This window comes from Ambystoma mexicanum, chromosome 14, assembly GCF_040938575.1.
Source record: "Ambystoma mexicanum isolate Mex_15411 chromosome 14, UKY_AmexF1_1, whole genome shotgun sequence".
NCBI lineage: Eukaryota > Metazoa > Chordata > Amphibia > Caudata > Ambystomatidae > Ambystoma > Ambystoma mexicanum.
The window spans coordinates 627204336-627222013 of NC_090940.1; the positions used below are offsets into that span (position 1 = coordinate 627204336).

At 43.0% G+C, this 17678-nt stretch overlaps 1 protein-coding gene across 1 annotated transcript in view; it reads right to left on the reverse strand.

The window, feature by feature from the left end:
- The window catches only part of ARMH4 (armadillo like helical domain containing 4), a 553724-nt gene that overhangs the window by 55507 nt on the left and 480539 nt on the right, over positions 1-17678 (reverse strand). The window contains exon 4 of the mRNA XM_069638088.1: positions 6033-6064. Within this exon, the coding sequence (XP_069494189.1) occupies positions 6033-6064 (32 nt within the window). The remainder of the gene's footprint in view (positions 1-6032; positions 6065-17678) is intronic.

Sequence of the window (17678 nt, forward strand, 5' to 3'; positions counted from 1 at the left end):
AAAAACATGGCCTTCCTGAATACATCTCTCTGAGAAAATGTTTTATATAGATGTAAGAATGTTAAGTGTTACCATAGTTACGTCTTCGTGTATGATTCCAGAATGTTGATGGAATCATACACGAAGATGTGGCTTGAATGAGAAAGCCCGTTTCGGGGGCTCCTCCTATTAAACTAATTAATAAGCTAAATGTACTGGCGTTACTTGTACATTTATCACAAAGCTATTTCACTACAATTGGCGACGAGGATGCTGATCAGTGGAGGGAGCCCCCGGACAGGAGAAAGAGTGGAAGTGAAAGTATATGGCGTGAGAGTCGTTTAAGAGTGAGCTGCGGTGCCGGAGGATACATTGGTGGCAAAGAAGGGGTGAGCTGCATTATGGAAAAGTGATAATTCATCAAGGAAGTAGAATATCATCTTACAAGGGAAAACGAGGGCAGCGCGAGAGGTTGGATCAACTGCCGCTGGAAGTTAGAGTAAAGGACCCTCGTGCGTGAGTTGCGTGCGGCCATTTTGGACACAAAAAAAAAAAAAAAAATTTTTTTTCGTATGATCGCGATTTCAGCGATCAGCTGTGCTGATACAGTTACAATGTATCAAAGAAGATAAATTAACGGAGAATAACCCAACGCTCACAGTGTGCACGGCGTTAATGATTTGAGTTCGTTTTTTTTTTTGCTGTAAAACAGGAAGTTCGGAAATAAAATAAGAAGTATACTAATGAACTTCAGAAGGTACTACCTATGAGTAGGACATTACAGACTATTGATCATCAAGCTTTAGCCATGCAAAACACGGCTGCTCCTATAAAATTCTTGTCGGCTCCTGGAAATCCAACATGCCCCTGGGAGCAGTGGCAGGACAACTTTCATGTGTATTTGAGAGCGATTGGTGGGGCAAAATTCAATGATGATCAGAAGGAAGCAACGTTGTTACACTGTATTGGTACAGAAGCTTTGAGGATATTTAGGTCGTTACCTGATCTAGAACAAGATGAAGAAACATGGGGTGAAGCGTCAAGTGGGTCAAGAAAGTACGATATAGCAGTTGCTAAATTGAACAAACATTTTGGTAATAAGTCCAACATTGTTTTGGAAAGATACAGATTTTTCACAAGAAAACAGGGCAAAGAAGAAAGCATTGATTCATATGTAGCTGCATTGAGAGGACTAATGGCCACATGTGCCTTCACTGGAGTCACGGATGAATATTTGAGGGATCAGATAGTGTTGCATGTGGCTGACCCGCGTATTCAGCAACGACTATGGCAGGCGAAAAATCCCACATTAGAGAAGACGGTGGAGATAGCCAGGTCGATGGAAATGGGTGAAAAATGTATGAGAGAGGTTCAAAGTAAACCAGAATTCACGGGAATTAAGTCAGTCCAAGGGATAGATGATGATCAGCTAAACAATCAAGAAGAAAATTTGGTTGCCATGGTCAAGAGAATGGTCAGGTCAGAGGCATCTGGTGTTTACAGACAAGATGGAGGAGATGCATTCAAGCAAAATAATAGGTGTACATATTGTGGATGGAGCAAACATGAAAATATGGAAAAGGAGTGTCCAGCGTTCTCTGCAGAGTGTTTTAGGTGTGGGCATACTGGACATTTTGGAAAGATGTGTCGCGCCAACAGAGGAAGAAGCAGATTTAATGGCAGATTTCGTAGGAATACTGGTCGATTTTTTAGAAGCAGAGGTGTAACTACCATGGGCGTGAGAGCAGTCGAGGAGAGTGCTGCTTCCAGTAATTTGGTAGCAATAACAGATCGGGCAGAGGATAGAGTCCAGATACTTACTGTTACACCAAGAGATGGTGGAGTAGGATCTTGGGTTCCTATGGATATTGATGGTGTAACGTTACAAGTGATGGTGAATACAGGTTCCCCTTATACTATGGTTGATGTACAGACGTATGTAAATGTTTTGAAGAAGAAGATGGAAGATTTACAGATGACAAACACCAGAGCAACAGGTTATGGAAAGACACCTATCAATATTATAGGTTGTGTTTGGGTGAAATTGAAATTTGAAGGACGCAAGACATACTGCAGATTGTATGTGGCGGAGGATGGCTTTTCAATAGTAGGATGGTGGGAGCAAGCTGCATTGAATATCAAAATTCATCCAGGAGAAAGTGTACCCATCCTGTGCATTTCTGAAAAGGTGTGTGACAATGCAGAGAGTTTGGAAAAAACGTTTCCAAATGTCTTTAATGACAAGATTGGTTTGCTTAAAGGATTTGAGCATCGCATTATTCTCAAACGAGGTGTGACACCAGTTGTACATAAAGTGAGAAGTATACCCATCGGCACCAGAGATGCATTAAAGGCTGAGTTAGAGAAACTATGCAAACAAGATGTCATTGAACCAATTGAAAGTTCGGAGTGGTTATCGCCTATTGTATTGGTTAGAAAAACAGATGGATCCATCAGAATGTGTGTTGATTTAAGAGATTTAAATGCAAACATATGGATTGATCGACATCCTTTACCGAATATTGGAGAAATGTTATCCACCATGAGTCCAGCGAAATTTTTCACGACTTTGGATTTGTCGTCGGCCTACCATCAGGTGGTACTTGAGGAAGGATCGAGACATTTGACATCTTTTGTGACGCCGTTGGGAGCTTTTAGGTACAAGAGAATGCCGTTTGGGTTAGCTTCGGCTGCTGCAGTGTTCCAGAGGTTAATGCATCATCTTTTTGAAGGTCTACAAGGAGTGTATTATTTCCAGGACGATATTTTGGTGTCAGGAAATTCTCAAGAGGAGCATGATGCAAAATTGTTAGCTGTGCTGCAAGTGTTACAGCAGAAGGGTATGACACTCAAGATTGAAAAGTGTAAGATAAAACAAAATGAAGTGACATATTTGGGTCATCGAATAAGTGATAAGGGCATCATGCCTAAAAAATCTTTGGTGGACACCATTCTTAAAATTGCAGAACCAAATAATAAAGACCAGTTGAGGAGTTTTTTGGGTCTCACAGAATATTATTCCAAATTTATTGACCACTACTCTGATAACACTGAAAACATGCGGAAGTTAATGTGCAAAGGAATGAAATATGTTTGGTCAGAAGAATGTAAAAAGGAGTTTGAAAAGATAAAGACTATGATTAATAAAGCACCAGCTTTGAAATTGTTTGACTCGAGTGCCAGAACAAGAATAGCAGTGGATGCAAGCAATGTGGGGTTAGGTGGTATGTTGGAACAAGTTCAAAATGGAGAAGTGGTTCCCATAGCGTTTGCATCAAGGACATTAAGAGGTGCTGAGAAAAGTTATTCGACAATAGAAAAAGAATCACTTGGAGTAAAGTGGATATTGGAACATTTTAAGAGTCTTATTTGGGGAATTCCTGTAGATGTAAGAACAGATCATAAGCCTCTTGTTCATGTATTGAACGCAAAAAATTCCCACATGATGTCTCCACGCATAAGAAGATGGACTTTGATTATTATGCAATTGAATGTGACCATAAAGTACACTCCGGGAAAGAGTAATGTGGTTGCGGACTGTTTCTCTAGATTGCCATGTGAGGATGATGTAGATAACGTCGAAGATGAACAAGTGTTCAGAGAAGAACAGAGCATGGATTGTATTGTAGCTCAGGTGCATCCTAGCTTTTCAAAAAAAGATTGGATGGAAGCAATGGACAATGATATTGAACAAGAGATGTTAAGAAAGGCTATTGAAGCTGGTTGGAGAGAAACTGATGATAAGCTGAGTCACTGGGAAAGATTTAAGGATGAATTGTCCAGTGATGAGGTATGTGTATATAGAGGAGATCGTATAATACCACCGACAGTTTTAAGAAAAAGGATCATGGACATTGTGCATGAGGGCCATGTGGGTAGAATGTTGACGAAAAGAAGAGTGTGAGAGGCTTATTGGTGGCCCAACATGTGGAGTGATATGGAAGCCTTGGTAAAAAATTGTACTGCTTGCTCTGTAAGCGACAAAAGCAAATCTGTACGAGTGACTCCATTACAACCTGTGGACATTCCTGTTACTGTTTGGACTAAATTGGCTATTGATATAGCTGGTCCATATGAATCTTTGGAGTGTCAGAAGATCTATCTAATGGTATTGGTTGATTATACATCCAAGTGGGTGGAATGTGGCATAGCAGAGGAGTCAGTATCTGCTGTTAAAGTAGTGAAATTTTTGGATGAGATTTTCAGTAGAGAAGGAGACCCGCAAGAAATTGTGTCAGATAATGGAGCCCAGTTCATGTCGTCAGAGGTTCAAGGATTTTTAAGGGACAGATCTATCAAACACAATACTACAGCGTTATACCACCCAATGGGTAATGGGCTGGTAGAAAGAATGAATGGTTTCATTAAAGGTATATTGCAGTTAGCGTTGGCAAATGGGTTACCATGGAAGGAGACACTTAAGGAAGCTCTCACAACATATAAGGTCACACCACATTCAATTACCGAGGAGGTGCCATTTACTTTAATGAGAGGGAGACTGTTCACCAATAGGTTGAGGCCAGCCTGGATGATGAGCAATGAGAGTAAAAAAATTAACATGGATGACATTGTTGTCAAAGTAAGAAGGAAACAAGAGAAATATAAAAGTTATTATGACAAGCAGAGAATCGTTCAAGAGAGTAAAGTCAAGAAAGGTGATATGGTTAGAGTGAGGGAACCAACACGTGTGATGAAAGGAGAACCTACGTTTCGTGCTCCACAGAAAGTTATGGAGTGCTCAAGAAAGTCTGTGTTATTGGAAGATGGCAAGAAATGGTCATGTGATGATATTGTGGTGGCAAAGGAGAAGGAAGTGATGAGATATGAAGAAGAGGGTCTTGCTGCAGAAAAAGGAAAGTTGCAAGAGATGGAAGAGCAGGAAGGTTCTATTGAAGAGAAAAATGACAGTGTTCAGTCTGGATCTAAATGTAGAAAAAGAGTATGGAATTACAAACAAGACTATGTATATTATTGAAGAGTTCAACTTAGTGTCAGTTTCAAGACGGGTTGATACGTGAGAAAGGAAAAACATGGAAGAAACTGTATCCTTTTTCTTGGTTATTAATATACAGTGTGATGTTTAAAATATATTGTTTAGTGTTTAGTTAACTTTGACAGATAATTTTTGTTGATTACAATTGGTAGTTTGTTTAGAAAGGGAGATGTAAGAATGTTAAGTGTTACCATAGTTACGTCTTCGTGTATGATTCCAGAATGTTGATGGAATCATACACGAAGATGTGGCTTGAATGAGAAAGCCCGTTTCGGGGGCTCCTCCTATTAAACTAATTAATAAGCTAAATGTACTGGCGTTACTTGTACATTTATCACAAAGCTATTTCACTACAATAGATTCCAATAATCCTCTAACCCAGTCTTGCAAAAAAAAGTTTTTAAAAAACAAATAAATAAAGGATGTTAGTGGATAATGCGTCAGCACTGGGGATATCACCAGGATAATATTGCTATAGAGTGACGCTTGCTAAACTAAACCAATCCCCTTCTTTACATCTTTACATGCCAGTGTGTCTGCCTGCATGAAAAAACTTTTAAAGTGCGCTTTTTTTGCATATGTTTAGGCATTTGGCATTGATGGGCAAGTAACGATCCCATCAGTGCCAAACACTTAAGCATATTCAAAATACAGGGCGCCCCCAAGAGCAAGACAAAGCAGCATTTGCCGTCAAATGCTGCCAGCAGCCCAGTGCAGGACGCTCTGTGCGACGTGTAATGGGCTTAACAGCAATATAAACAAGCCCAATTACACGCGCACAGACGGTCCAACAAGCGGACGAAAACCGCGACAAGCGACCTCCAAATATTATAAGCGACTTTGGGCAAAAACAAGCCCAAAGTCGCTTATAATAAGCGGACCTGGCAACACTGCCTTCAACTAACTCAAGTCCCTCCTCCCACCACCCGTCACATCCCTTTCCCCAACGTCACTTCCCTTTCCCCATGACCCGCCCCCCATAAACATGGAGATGTCAACATGACAGGCTCAAAACATATCATTAAAGCAAATCTAATGGGGGATTGAAAAGACATCTTACCTTGTCTTTCAGTTTCTCCATCCAGCTCCTCACTAGAAAACAGAAACACACAATGTTCACAATATCCCACACAAATGTTGTATTGTCACATTGACTTAAACAGAAAAAAGTGTAAGTGCTTGTTTTGAGATCGTTAAACATAGAGTATCAGGCCCATTACCTCCCTAAAAACAGACATATGCTCCCAACCAGAAAAGAACAGGGAGTGCAAGTAATCCTAGCATAACACAAACAACTGATCTCAAGGATCCTGCCCCTCCCCCTCCAGCTCCATGGAGACTATTGGTGGTACAGGGCATCAGCAGGGAATGAGCAATGCCTCAGGAAGGAACTCTAAAAACTGCAGATCTGAAGAGCAACTTTAAGATAAAAAGCCATCTGTTGCTGTGTTTGAATTACTAGGTGCAAAGAAGTATGCAATGAAAAAAGATATTGGTAGGGTTGATATATAATTTTGCTTGCCTAAAAATATCGCTATTAAGAATGGAAATGCCATTTCATAGCTCTCAACTCACACGCTTTTGGCGGGTGTCACCCGCCTTGTAAAGGGCTGACTCACCCGCCAAGCCTCCTGCACGCCCATTCATTCCAATGGGCCTCTCACCCGCCAAAAACAAAATCGGATGATTTCACCCACCTTTGCAAGACAAATGGTTGAGAGCTATGCCATTTTTACTCTCTAAAAACATTTTTCTCCCAGTTTCAGAGTTAGAGAGTAAAATAGGCCCTTTTCAAAATCGTACCTGGAGCCCTGATTAAACTAAACTTAAAAGACGGATTGGTTAATGCACGTGCAACAGTCTCGTGCTCAGAAGTCGCAACAGTTCTTCTAAAAAGCAGCATGCACTACAGGCTGGTTTAGGGATGGGTCACAGTACACGCCGTGCATTGACAATCAGCACAATCATGTACAGAAAAAATACATCTTTACAGGGAGTAAAGGTGAACACCTATAAAAATGGATCTATGTGATCACTGCGCGGCACGAAATTCCAACAACGAATATGTCGACTTCAAAATCTGAGCAGCGCAGTGACCACATAGATCACTTTTCCCCGAATCTCCATACCCGCTACACAGGGGTGTTGCTAGGTCTGGAATAGGTCCGGGGCTAGGCTAATGTTGGGACTGTCGAGACTCGGGGCTAGCCAGCCTTTTGCTTGTAGCTCCTGGGCTTCTCTCCGGGGCTACAACCAAAAGACCCGGGGCTATAGCCCAGGCCCTGCTCCAACAGGGGCGGGCAGGGGGGCCAGGCCCCCCTACAGCCAGTCTCTTGCCCCCCCCCTAGAAAGGAGGCTATGTCAGTGGTGTTACACACCACTGGTAACTGAGGGAGTGGGGGGTGGATGTCACTCTTGGATGTCAGCAGCAACCTCCGAGGCATCATTCTGAGAGTCTGAATTGCAGGAGGCCCGGCCAGGATTTGTTTTCTTGCCCTAGACAATGATTTATGCCCCATGCCATGAAAGTACAAATGACCAGGGAGATGGAGGGCCATTCACACCTCGAAGTGAGGTAGCACACTTATTCAAGCAGGCTGCCTACAACTATTTTCTCAAACCTAAGATCACAATTTTGGTTTCTGTAATCTAAAGTATGTTTATTTTTTGTGGCAATATAGTGGTTTTTCACATCATACTTAACTATATCAAACAATAAATGACAGGTAAAGTTGCTTGAACACAGATTTCTGTAGAAGGTGCGTCAACTGACTCGGAGCCCTTACAAATGACATTCAAAGTATATATTCTGCTGCATTAACTACTTGAGTATAAGTGAAAAGATAAGGTTGGTAGTAATGAAAATGTAATTCTGGAGGGGAGAATGTAGTCAATTCAAAAAGTGATAAATGCAAGGCTTTGATTTAAACATTACCACTAGCGTTGCTCTGCGCAACATTCCATGCCATAATTCTGTAGAATGTCTGTGCGATTAGAGAAGGGGACAAGGCATTAACCAATCCCTTTTGGTGCTGCCACCAAAAGGTGCAGTTCAGTCTCAGTTGCTAGGCCGTGTTCCATCTGCACTGGAACACAAGCAACCACATGAATGTTTAGGCCCTGGGGTCTAGCAGTTTGGGAAGGGCTTCTGGCATTAGTGACAGGGCCAAGGCTGATATGCAAACAACGGAATGGAAGGCTGGCCAGAGCAAAGATGGTGGTTCTAATTGATTCAGAGACGTTTTACCTATTAGGTACAACCAGAACGCATGCTGTGGAACACAGATAGGATGGCAATAAACTGTGAGGAGAAGCACACATCCTATGCTTGTGCCTAGTCATTTACCCACCTAAAGACTAGTCATGGCTATGTTAATGCCTCACCACCAAAACCTAATGTTTCTAGAACTCTTGGAGCAAGCTCTATCACACAGTAACACCAAACATGTTGCTGTATAGGGCCTGCCAGTGTTATAGCTACGCATTCTTTTGAGTGTTTAATTACTTAATTGCCTCTGTAAATGAGCTCCTGGTGTAGTAAAGTTCTCTTAATGTGTGTCTTCAGACAGTTGGTTTTATAAGCAATATATTTGTCACTGCCTCTGTGACTTTCGCTGAAGTCCTGTCTTAAACAAGCAATCACAAAGCCAGCAGTTTTGTCATGCGTATTGGTATTAGCAGACATTTGCCATGCCATCATATGCCCAGTTACTGACACCATTTTCCAGCTTGTACCCTTATGGCAGTGCCTGGAAAATGCCTATCCATGCCTAATCGAAAGCCCAAGCTGTTGGCTAGGCCAATGCATGTCCCGAAGTGAACGTGTATATGCCCAGATGTGGGTGTCTTGCTTGCTATGCCTAGGGAATCAAGCTGCACCTCACTGAGCTGGTCCAACAAGGCCCTACCTGAAAACGATAAGGCTAGTATTGACCAGTTTCGGATCTTCTCATGCATACTTGCCTGTGGGGCTCCGACCTAAATAGAATGTATCTTTGTTTGGAAGCCTAGTCTACTCTGCCAGAACGTTTCATAATTCAATCTGATAAGTACTGACTTGATAGCCTCGTTCTGTTTGAGTAACTTTACAGAGTTTGCATGCAAACGGAATATGTCATGTGTGTTGTGGGATTTGTTTGGAAAGTATGATGTAAATCCTGGGTGCTCAGTGCCAGAAATGAAACCTGAACACCCGTAAAATAACAAAAAAGAAGAGCGTTTTCTATAACGTTGCAGGCAAAGAATAAAAGGTGTACATCTTTTATAACTAAAAAGCCGTATTTAAATATTTTCTAAAGAGTGCAGAGGTGATTTAATATTTGGACAAGGGACAAAAGCCAATGCCCCCCGCCCCTGCTCTACTCTCACCCCTCGCCCCTCAAATACAAACAGCAGGGCTGATGACGTGTGTCAGAGGCAGATTATTTCCAACAGGAAGTGATTAGACATGAGAAAAGGTAAAAGGGCAGTGACCATGGCTGTGGAACTTAAAAAGAAAATGATATAAGGTTTTAAGAAGCTATTTAAGTGTAATTGTTGGGTGATTCATAATTAAGGGGATACAGAACAAGCTCTGTGAAACAATAACCTTGTCATGCATTTCATTTCACTTTGTGTCTGTATCAGACTTTTTGTAAGTTCTCATTAGTTGCTATGCTGGAGCTTCTAGGCTTCCATTCAGGATGGGGAATACTTTTCCAGCTCAAGCAGAGTGGAAGAAGTTGCACTAAATGCATTTAGCTCCACTTTTTATGAGCTGCAGGATTTTGTATGATTTGACAGGTGAAGTTGGAGAGCAGATCAGACTTAACAAGGTACCCCTACCAAATCCGATTGGTATTCCACCAGCATGTATTTTTACACTGGGGGAAAACCAATGGATTTCCTATGGGTTCTGCCTGACTTTTACACCTGGTAAAAGCGTGCAGAGTCCAAAGGAATACATTGTGGATGGCTCCCACAATCGTTAACTGTGGAAGTGATTTACATTTTTCCAGACACGTAGTGGTAAAGTAAAGAGCAAAGGCAATTTTCGCCTGTGTTTTACTCTTTACTTTTCCAGTACTTGGTGGAAACATTTAAAATTAATGAATGGCCCCTTTTGCAAAAAAGTGCAAACAGGAGAATTCTGCTCTGTGCAATTTAGGATTCAAAACAAAATGCCCCCCTTAATCTTATCATCAACATGTTTCTACAATGAGGAATACATTGTCAGGTTCGTTTATCATGTGACTTGTGCATTTTTAAAGTAATCTGTATAAGATTTAGCATTATTTTAGGTATTCAAAGCCAAACCTTGACACATATTTGTACCAACATGAGCTCGGAAGATGTGTGGTCAAGTATCTAAATTTCAGGCTAGGCTAAATTATGGCTTTACCACTTGACCTAAGTGTGTGATCCTTGGCATATTTTTTTATTTCACTATGCCTTACCTGTTAAAATTAGGTGCCCCCAGAAGTGATTCAGTTCGCATTTATTCCAAAAAGCCTCACTCATGGTTTAATAGATGGGCAGCCCAGGCATTAGGACACACACACATCTAACTTTGAAAATATCCGGCCCACATTTATTGAACAAAATTGTGTCATTCAATAGCAAATCAAAGTAAACACATAAAACAAAGAGTTAGGATGGACAATTGCATATTATAACAAGTATGTACCAATGATGTACAGGGGCACGCCACCAGGAGGCCGCAAACCCCTCAACCAGCACAGTCTGCCTCCTGATGCAGCCCTTACAGCCCTAGCACACTCAACTCAATTAAAATGTGCTGCAAAAATGCACCAGAAAATGTGTTTAAAATGAAATTTTGGAAATGAACCATTGATGGGAGACATTCAGAATGGGACTACTGTAGGGGTTCAGTTGGAAACGAGGGGGGTTGTGGAATTTATTGGAGGATATGTTGTTGTGCTAGAAATATTGTTAAAATCAACAAGGCTACCTGAATTGATTGGACATGACATGTTCTGTTCTTGAAATTAAAAGAAGCTTGAAAGAAATGTAATTTTGTAGGAAACAAAATCTCCTATTCCTTGTTTTGGTATTCTGGGGGGGTGTCTATCTTTCACAACAAGATGAAGGGAGCACAAGCATCTCCTCCGTGGCCTGCTGGGAGTAGCCACAGTGCTCAGGAAGGTATTGTTGGGTGGACATCATCTGAGATGGTACAAAGACTGGGGGCCTCACTGCTCAGCCCTCTCAGAGGAGGAAGAGGAGGCATCACCCTCAATTCTCCCAAGGCAGGCCAGGAAAGGCAAGCTGGGTGCTGGTGGGATAGAACGTAAATGGGATCGGTGGTTAGGGCAGCTGAGGGAAGATGACTGGACGGTGAAAGGTGAAGGAGGATCAGATATAACAGAAAGGGGAGAGCAGATGGGAAGGGAAGATAAGTAGATTGATGTTGCAACACTATTTCCCTTGCTTCTCTTTTGTTATGTACTGTTTTTTATAGAGGGGTTCAAATGTATTTTTGCAGATCTGGGAAGACACTTTTTGCTGGATCACGGATCTGAGAAATCTGGATCAACGCCAGAACTTTTTTTAGGATACTCCTAGACCCACACCCAATGGAATGTGGGCCCCCCTGATCTCGACCCTGGCCCACACAGATGAAAAAATTCCTGGAGCCGGGTCTGCCATAGCCCCCACCAGCAACGCCTCTGCTGCTACCCCTTTATACCCATACTTACTTTTCTGCGGCACACTTCTTTGTGTGCCCGTCACTAACTCCCCATTACCCCTGCGGCGTCAGTTCCATTCCACTAACTTGTGTCAGGACTGGCTTTACAGGGTCCTTTTTTTTGCTTTTTTTTTTACTTTTTTGTTCCCAGCTATCCATGTGATGGAAGCGCGGGACACCCCCACAACACCCAAACCCATTATACTGAATAAGTGGAGCGGAAACACCCCCAAAACCCTGCTCCCCTTGTTCGGTATAATTGGATTCGGTATTATGGTTGCAGCCGAATGCTCAGTGAAAGTGCTTCTGCTTTTTTATCAGTATTTTGAGCCAATACCATAAAAATGAATGTCCAAATGTTGCAAATGCCAACAGTCAGGCTACAGACTCGGTCCAAATCAACAATTTCCTGTGAACAAAGGCCATCCGACAACAAATCAAACTTGAACATACACTGCAGCACAACTTTAAAACACACTCTTTAACTATAGTCTTGATGTGACAATCTAATATTTAAAGTGAATGTTGTGACGTAGCACGGTAGTGCGAGTTAAGGTTGGATTTATAGTCAAAAGGGCTTTGTTACAATTCAAGAAGTTGCTTATTTGTTTTGTGTGTCTGTACCCTCCGTTGCCATTTTCAGTGTTTGCAGACTTTAATTTGTCTTGGTAGTAAGCTTTTCTCGCTGTAAAAAATATGTTTTATGCAGAATTGTGTGTTTCGGTCTGTGCCAAGATCGATCTGTGGGAAGGCATTGTCATGCTTGCTCCATGTCTGCACATGTTTTGTTTTCTGCATATTTGCATGAGTGTATCTGGTTCTATGTTCTTAGATCGCTAGGTTTTTTCGCAGAGTTTTTTCCTGAACATCTTTGGCTGAAAAAAGTCATTGAATATTATAATGTTTTATATTTGAGGGGTTCCCCCTCAAGCTTCTCTTCCCTATTATCTAGTGCCTATTCCCCCCTACCTCTTATATACCCTTACCCACCCCCCATATTTTTGGGAGTTTTTTTGGCCGAAAATTCGGCGAAAAAAAAGCTTGCTGATGTAACAACGTCGTACCGTGTTTCTACGATTTTCACGTCTGGCCAAATTATTTTTCTGGCGCATATTGAGCTCGGTTGCTGGTCTCATACGCACATGTGTATCCCAAGTTCCTGCTTTTTTGGTGCATGTTGTTTCGCGTGTTCTGTGCACCCCTAGAAACCAGGAAACATTTTTCAAATTTGAAATGTGATAAACTCCCCATTTCCAGGAATGCGTTTCGGAATGTTGGTTTTGTGCGCCAGTTTCTCATAAGAAGTAGGGGCGTGCCACATTCCTATTAATCAAAGTCTTTCATTTTGAAGTATTTGAGAAAGCATGGCGTTATGCTCTAATTTGCCATATCCTCACACTGGCTAAACTTGGTGAAGTTCCATGAGCGAGGTCAAAGTTGCTGAGAAAAATTTGTTGTCAGTTTCCTATGTGTGTGAAGTGCCATATGACCTTAACAATGGTGCCACTCTGATGACAATTATACATACATATGTATATTTATATCGAAAATAAATCTACAACCCAATACCTTAATCGGGCTAAGAAAGTCTTGCATATGCGTGATTTTGTGGTCTTCACCACTTTTTTTTAATTTTATTTGTGCCGCTGGTAATACAACCTTTGCACATAAAACAAACAAATAAATAAATAAAAAGGCCGAGATTAAATGAAGTCCATACATGAAATGAAATACAGAAAACATAATAACAAAATCAAATAGTAATCAGCAGTTATGGAAACCATAACTGCACCAGAGCCATGTTACAGCATGCATAACTTGGCCACTGTCATGTTCATGTCCTGCTCCCGATGTCACACAAATGCCATGTACATAAGCAAACTTTGAACTGGTCCAAAAACCAACAGAGAGTGCATTAAAAAAATACTGCCAACTGCTTGGGTTCGGTTCATGTTTATTGTCAGAGTGCACACAAACTAACAAAAATATTATAATGTAATAACTGGAATTGGTAGGGGGGGTCAGCAGAATAAGACCCTTCATGGGCAGTGCACGGGGTGGCCGAGGCATTTTCAGCATTGGGAGGCAAAGCTGTTTCTTTGCACCGAGCCCAGGACTTCACAACACTTTAAAAAAATATTATATGCAGATAACCGTACACTGGTCCAACTGGTCTTCGGTGGACTTACTGGCAGCCTATAACAGTGTCTCTTGGCCATATTGGTTGACATTCCCCTCCCCATCACGTGCCGTCTCTCTGTAGGCCTATCCTCAGCGTCGCTGTGCCTTCTCTCTATGGGCCTCATTTCGGGGCTAGCGGAAACCCTGCCGGTGATACAGGCAGGTTCCCGCCATATCTGAAAAAAATTACTGTCGCCTGACTTCCCGGTAACACTGGAGTATTACATCCCCGGCGGCCGGGAAGTCAGGTGCCGGTATTCCTTTTAATCCCCATTGAGTCCTGTAGGACTCCATGGAAATGGGGACACGGGAGCACCGGCACCATTAACAACAGTGTTGGTGCTCCTGTGAGAACTCAGCGAGCGGTTGCCGTTCCGCCTGGCAGGTCTGATCCTGGCGTGCAGGACGGCACTGGCCTGCAGAGTCGTACTGTCGCCGGTCCGTTAACAACGGTGCTGGTAAGCCTACCGGCAACATTGTTACTGGATGGCCGCCGGTCCTAATGAGTCCATGTCTCTGCTTTCATTCAACGGTGTGGTCCATGCAGTGCTTTCTACCCTTTGGTGAAAGCATGTAATGCCACTCTAAGCTTGGAAGAGTATTCGTGCATTAACTGTGCCTGCTCTCCAGGTCCACAGAGTGTGCATAGTCTACCTCTCGGTGACATCGAACATGCTCTTGCCCTCGTTAGGTCCATTAGCGGCCCCAGAGGGACGTAATATGCTCCTTTTCAAGCTGTTGGCAGTGTAGAATCTGCGTACTCAAGGCGGGAACCCTGCCAAGAAACCCTAGTGCCTAAACCTCTTTTGGTGATTTTATCTTTGATTTGAGGGCAGACATCTTCACGTGATCTGATAGCAGAAGCAACCCAAACTATTCAAGTACCATGATTCCAAACTAAAATAACATCTAGTCAATGTACCATAACATAGAACATTTTCATTTGAAACAATAATAATGCAATCAAATACCTTAACCCTATGACATCCCACCCCTGGAAAAGAATATAGAGAGTAAGCAGACTTTTGTGAAAGGGCACTCTAGGTAGATGAGCAGGAGTGTTCAGCCAATCGGACTGGTCAACAATCTCGATTTACAAAGTTTAAAAAAATAAGGTGGAAAAAGGTAGCTTAAAACAAGTCACTATGATCCCAAAGGTGAACCAGGGACGTCATTTGGGTGTCACTAGGGGTAGCAGCGGTGACCTCTTGAGGTCTCCCTTGCTACCCCTAAAAAAAAAATCATAATCTTTTGAGCACATTGGGCCTCATTACAAGTTTGCCGGTCTGGAAACAAGAGTGGTGGTAAGCTCACCGGCACCCTTGTTTCTAGACTGGCAAACTACAAGTCTGCCTGCCAGAGCCGCTGTGCCCGACATGTCAGACTCAGCTGGGCGCAGAGGCCACGGTAGGCAGACTTGTCACAGGAGCACTGGCATTGTTTAATGGTGCCAGTGCTTCCGTGTCCCAACTCTATGGGAATGGGGTTAACAAATGTACCAGCGCCTGACTTCCCGGCCCCCGGACTTGTAATGAGACCCATTTTCTTTTTTTTCATAAAATGGAAGTTCCTGGGCTGTGTCCAGCACCATGTGGCTCTTGGTGTCTGGAGTGGCTGGCTTTCTTTTTCAGGCCCCTTAAGAAATCAGGGGGTTCCACAAGTGTAACAGTTTCAGCAGTGACCCTAAATAAGAACGATTAGGAATAACACATAATTTCTCTTTCTGGAATTCTATACAATAATTGCTAGACTCATTAAAGTATTATTTCAGGCACACTTCAGGGGGTGAGACACTGACTTAGTCTGTTCTTAAACACCTCAAATTCACAATTCAGACAAAATCGTGCAAAAGGCATTTAGCGTAGAATAAGCATCCATTCCGCACTATGTATTTTGCCTTTCTCAAGTTGCAGTTATAGCATGTTTTTTTCTGCCCTTGTCTCTGTAACGATCATCACAAGACATTCCATCTCGGTGTCCTCAGTCACTTGACAAAATCCTTGTGCTTAAAGCTTGCGTACAGTGTAGAAATGTTTCACCATAGCACATCAAGTGGACATTGATTTCATTGTGCCACAATGAATGCTTTGTTGTAATGTGTCTATCTTTCCTATCTCCCTGGCATGCTGTTCAGGATGTTTGCTTGCATGAATAAGGTAATGAGTGCCAGAGTACAGGATGCCGTGTGAGTGCGCTACCTTCCCTGTAACGAGTGCCCAGTAAACGGAATGCTGTGTGAGTGCGCTACCTTCCCTGTAATGAGTGTCCAGTGTACGGGAGGCCGTGTGAGTGCGCTGCCTTCCCTGTAACGAGTGCCCAGAGTACGGGAGGCCGTGTGAGTGCGCTGCCTTCCCTGTAAGGAGTGACCAGAGTACGGGAGGCCGTGTGAGTGCGCTGCCTTCCCTGTAACGAGTGCCCAGTGTACGGGAGGCTGTGTGATTGCGCTACCTTCCCTGTAACGAGTGCCCAGAGTACGGGAGGCCGTGTGAGTGCGCTGCCTTCCCTGTAAGGAGTGCCCACAGTACGGGAGGCCGTGTGAGTGCGCTGCCTTCCCTGCGCTACTCTAAATTGTTTAATAGACAGCTATGAACCCTTCCAACGGTATGTATTTTGCCAACCTCTGAAGCCTGAAAAGTAGATCCACGCAGGCTTGATATGTGGCCAACATTGCACCAGACCTGCAGATGAACTGGCCTGCTACTACATCTCAGTTACCAGCTTAATGGTATCCACTACAGAGTGTAATTTGCTTTCTGACTTTGAGAACATTCAGACATGTAATTGCTCATTTTATTATAACCGGTAAGATAGTTCAGTGATGTGAGCGCGCAATGCTGCAATGCGTGTGTGTGTGATCTGCAGGTTGGAGGTTTGAATCCAAGCAACACCAACTCAGCCTTTCGTCTTTCTGAAGGCCGATAAATGAGTACCAACACAGGTTTGGTGATATTGTATGTATATTTGGTCTATATGAAGCACTTGAGCGTAAGGGCTATACAATAACACATCATTCGTTTGGCCTTGGACGTCTGCTTGCATTCACAGTAATTTGGTAATATGGGCCTATACACATTGATATTAACGATACATATGGTGATCCATTTTTGTATGAAATGTATATCACATTGCAGTGATATCGTAACCATATTTTCCATAGTGTACTTAGGACGATGATATGTGATGTCACTTACTGTTTTGTCAAAGAGTGAAAGGTTGTGTTCCATGGCTTCCCATGATGTCACATCCAGATAGGGTCAAATTACATCACTTCCTGTGATGTCGTGTGATGTCATGATGTCACTGAGGTGGACCAGGGGGACAGGGTATCTTCACAGTACCTTTTATTCTTGGCATTGGGGTCTCGACAGTGTTGAGCCAGACTACTTGGCACTTTAGCTGTGGGCGAACTGATGTTGAGATATTTCGAGAAGATGCAATCCCAGTGGAGGCCAGTGGTTCGATGGCGCAGGCTCACGAAGAGTCGGGTCGTGGTTTGAGATGGTGATATAGTGCCATCCAATGGTTCGAGCAGCAGGAGAGTCTGCAGAGAGACAATGGCTTCTGCTGGGTCAGGTCAACGTTCACAATAGTGAGTTTGATGAATTCCAGAAGGTCGAGTAGGTGCTCAAATCAGGTGCTCCCATAAAGGCCGAGCCGGTAGGTGGGTTGCTCGAGACGATCCGTAGCAATGGGTTGAGCTGGCGTCTGGATGGCTCGAAATGCAGAGAGCATTTTAAAGGGGTGTAAAGTGCCAAACGAAACACTCTGGTTCCTGTGGCGCTCGAAAGCATCAAGCACAGTCGTTCAGGCTTGAAGATGTCTCAAGGTGTGGAAACA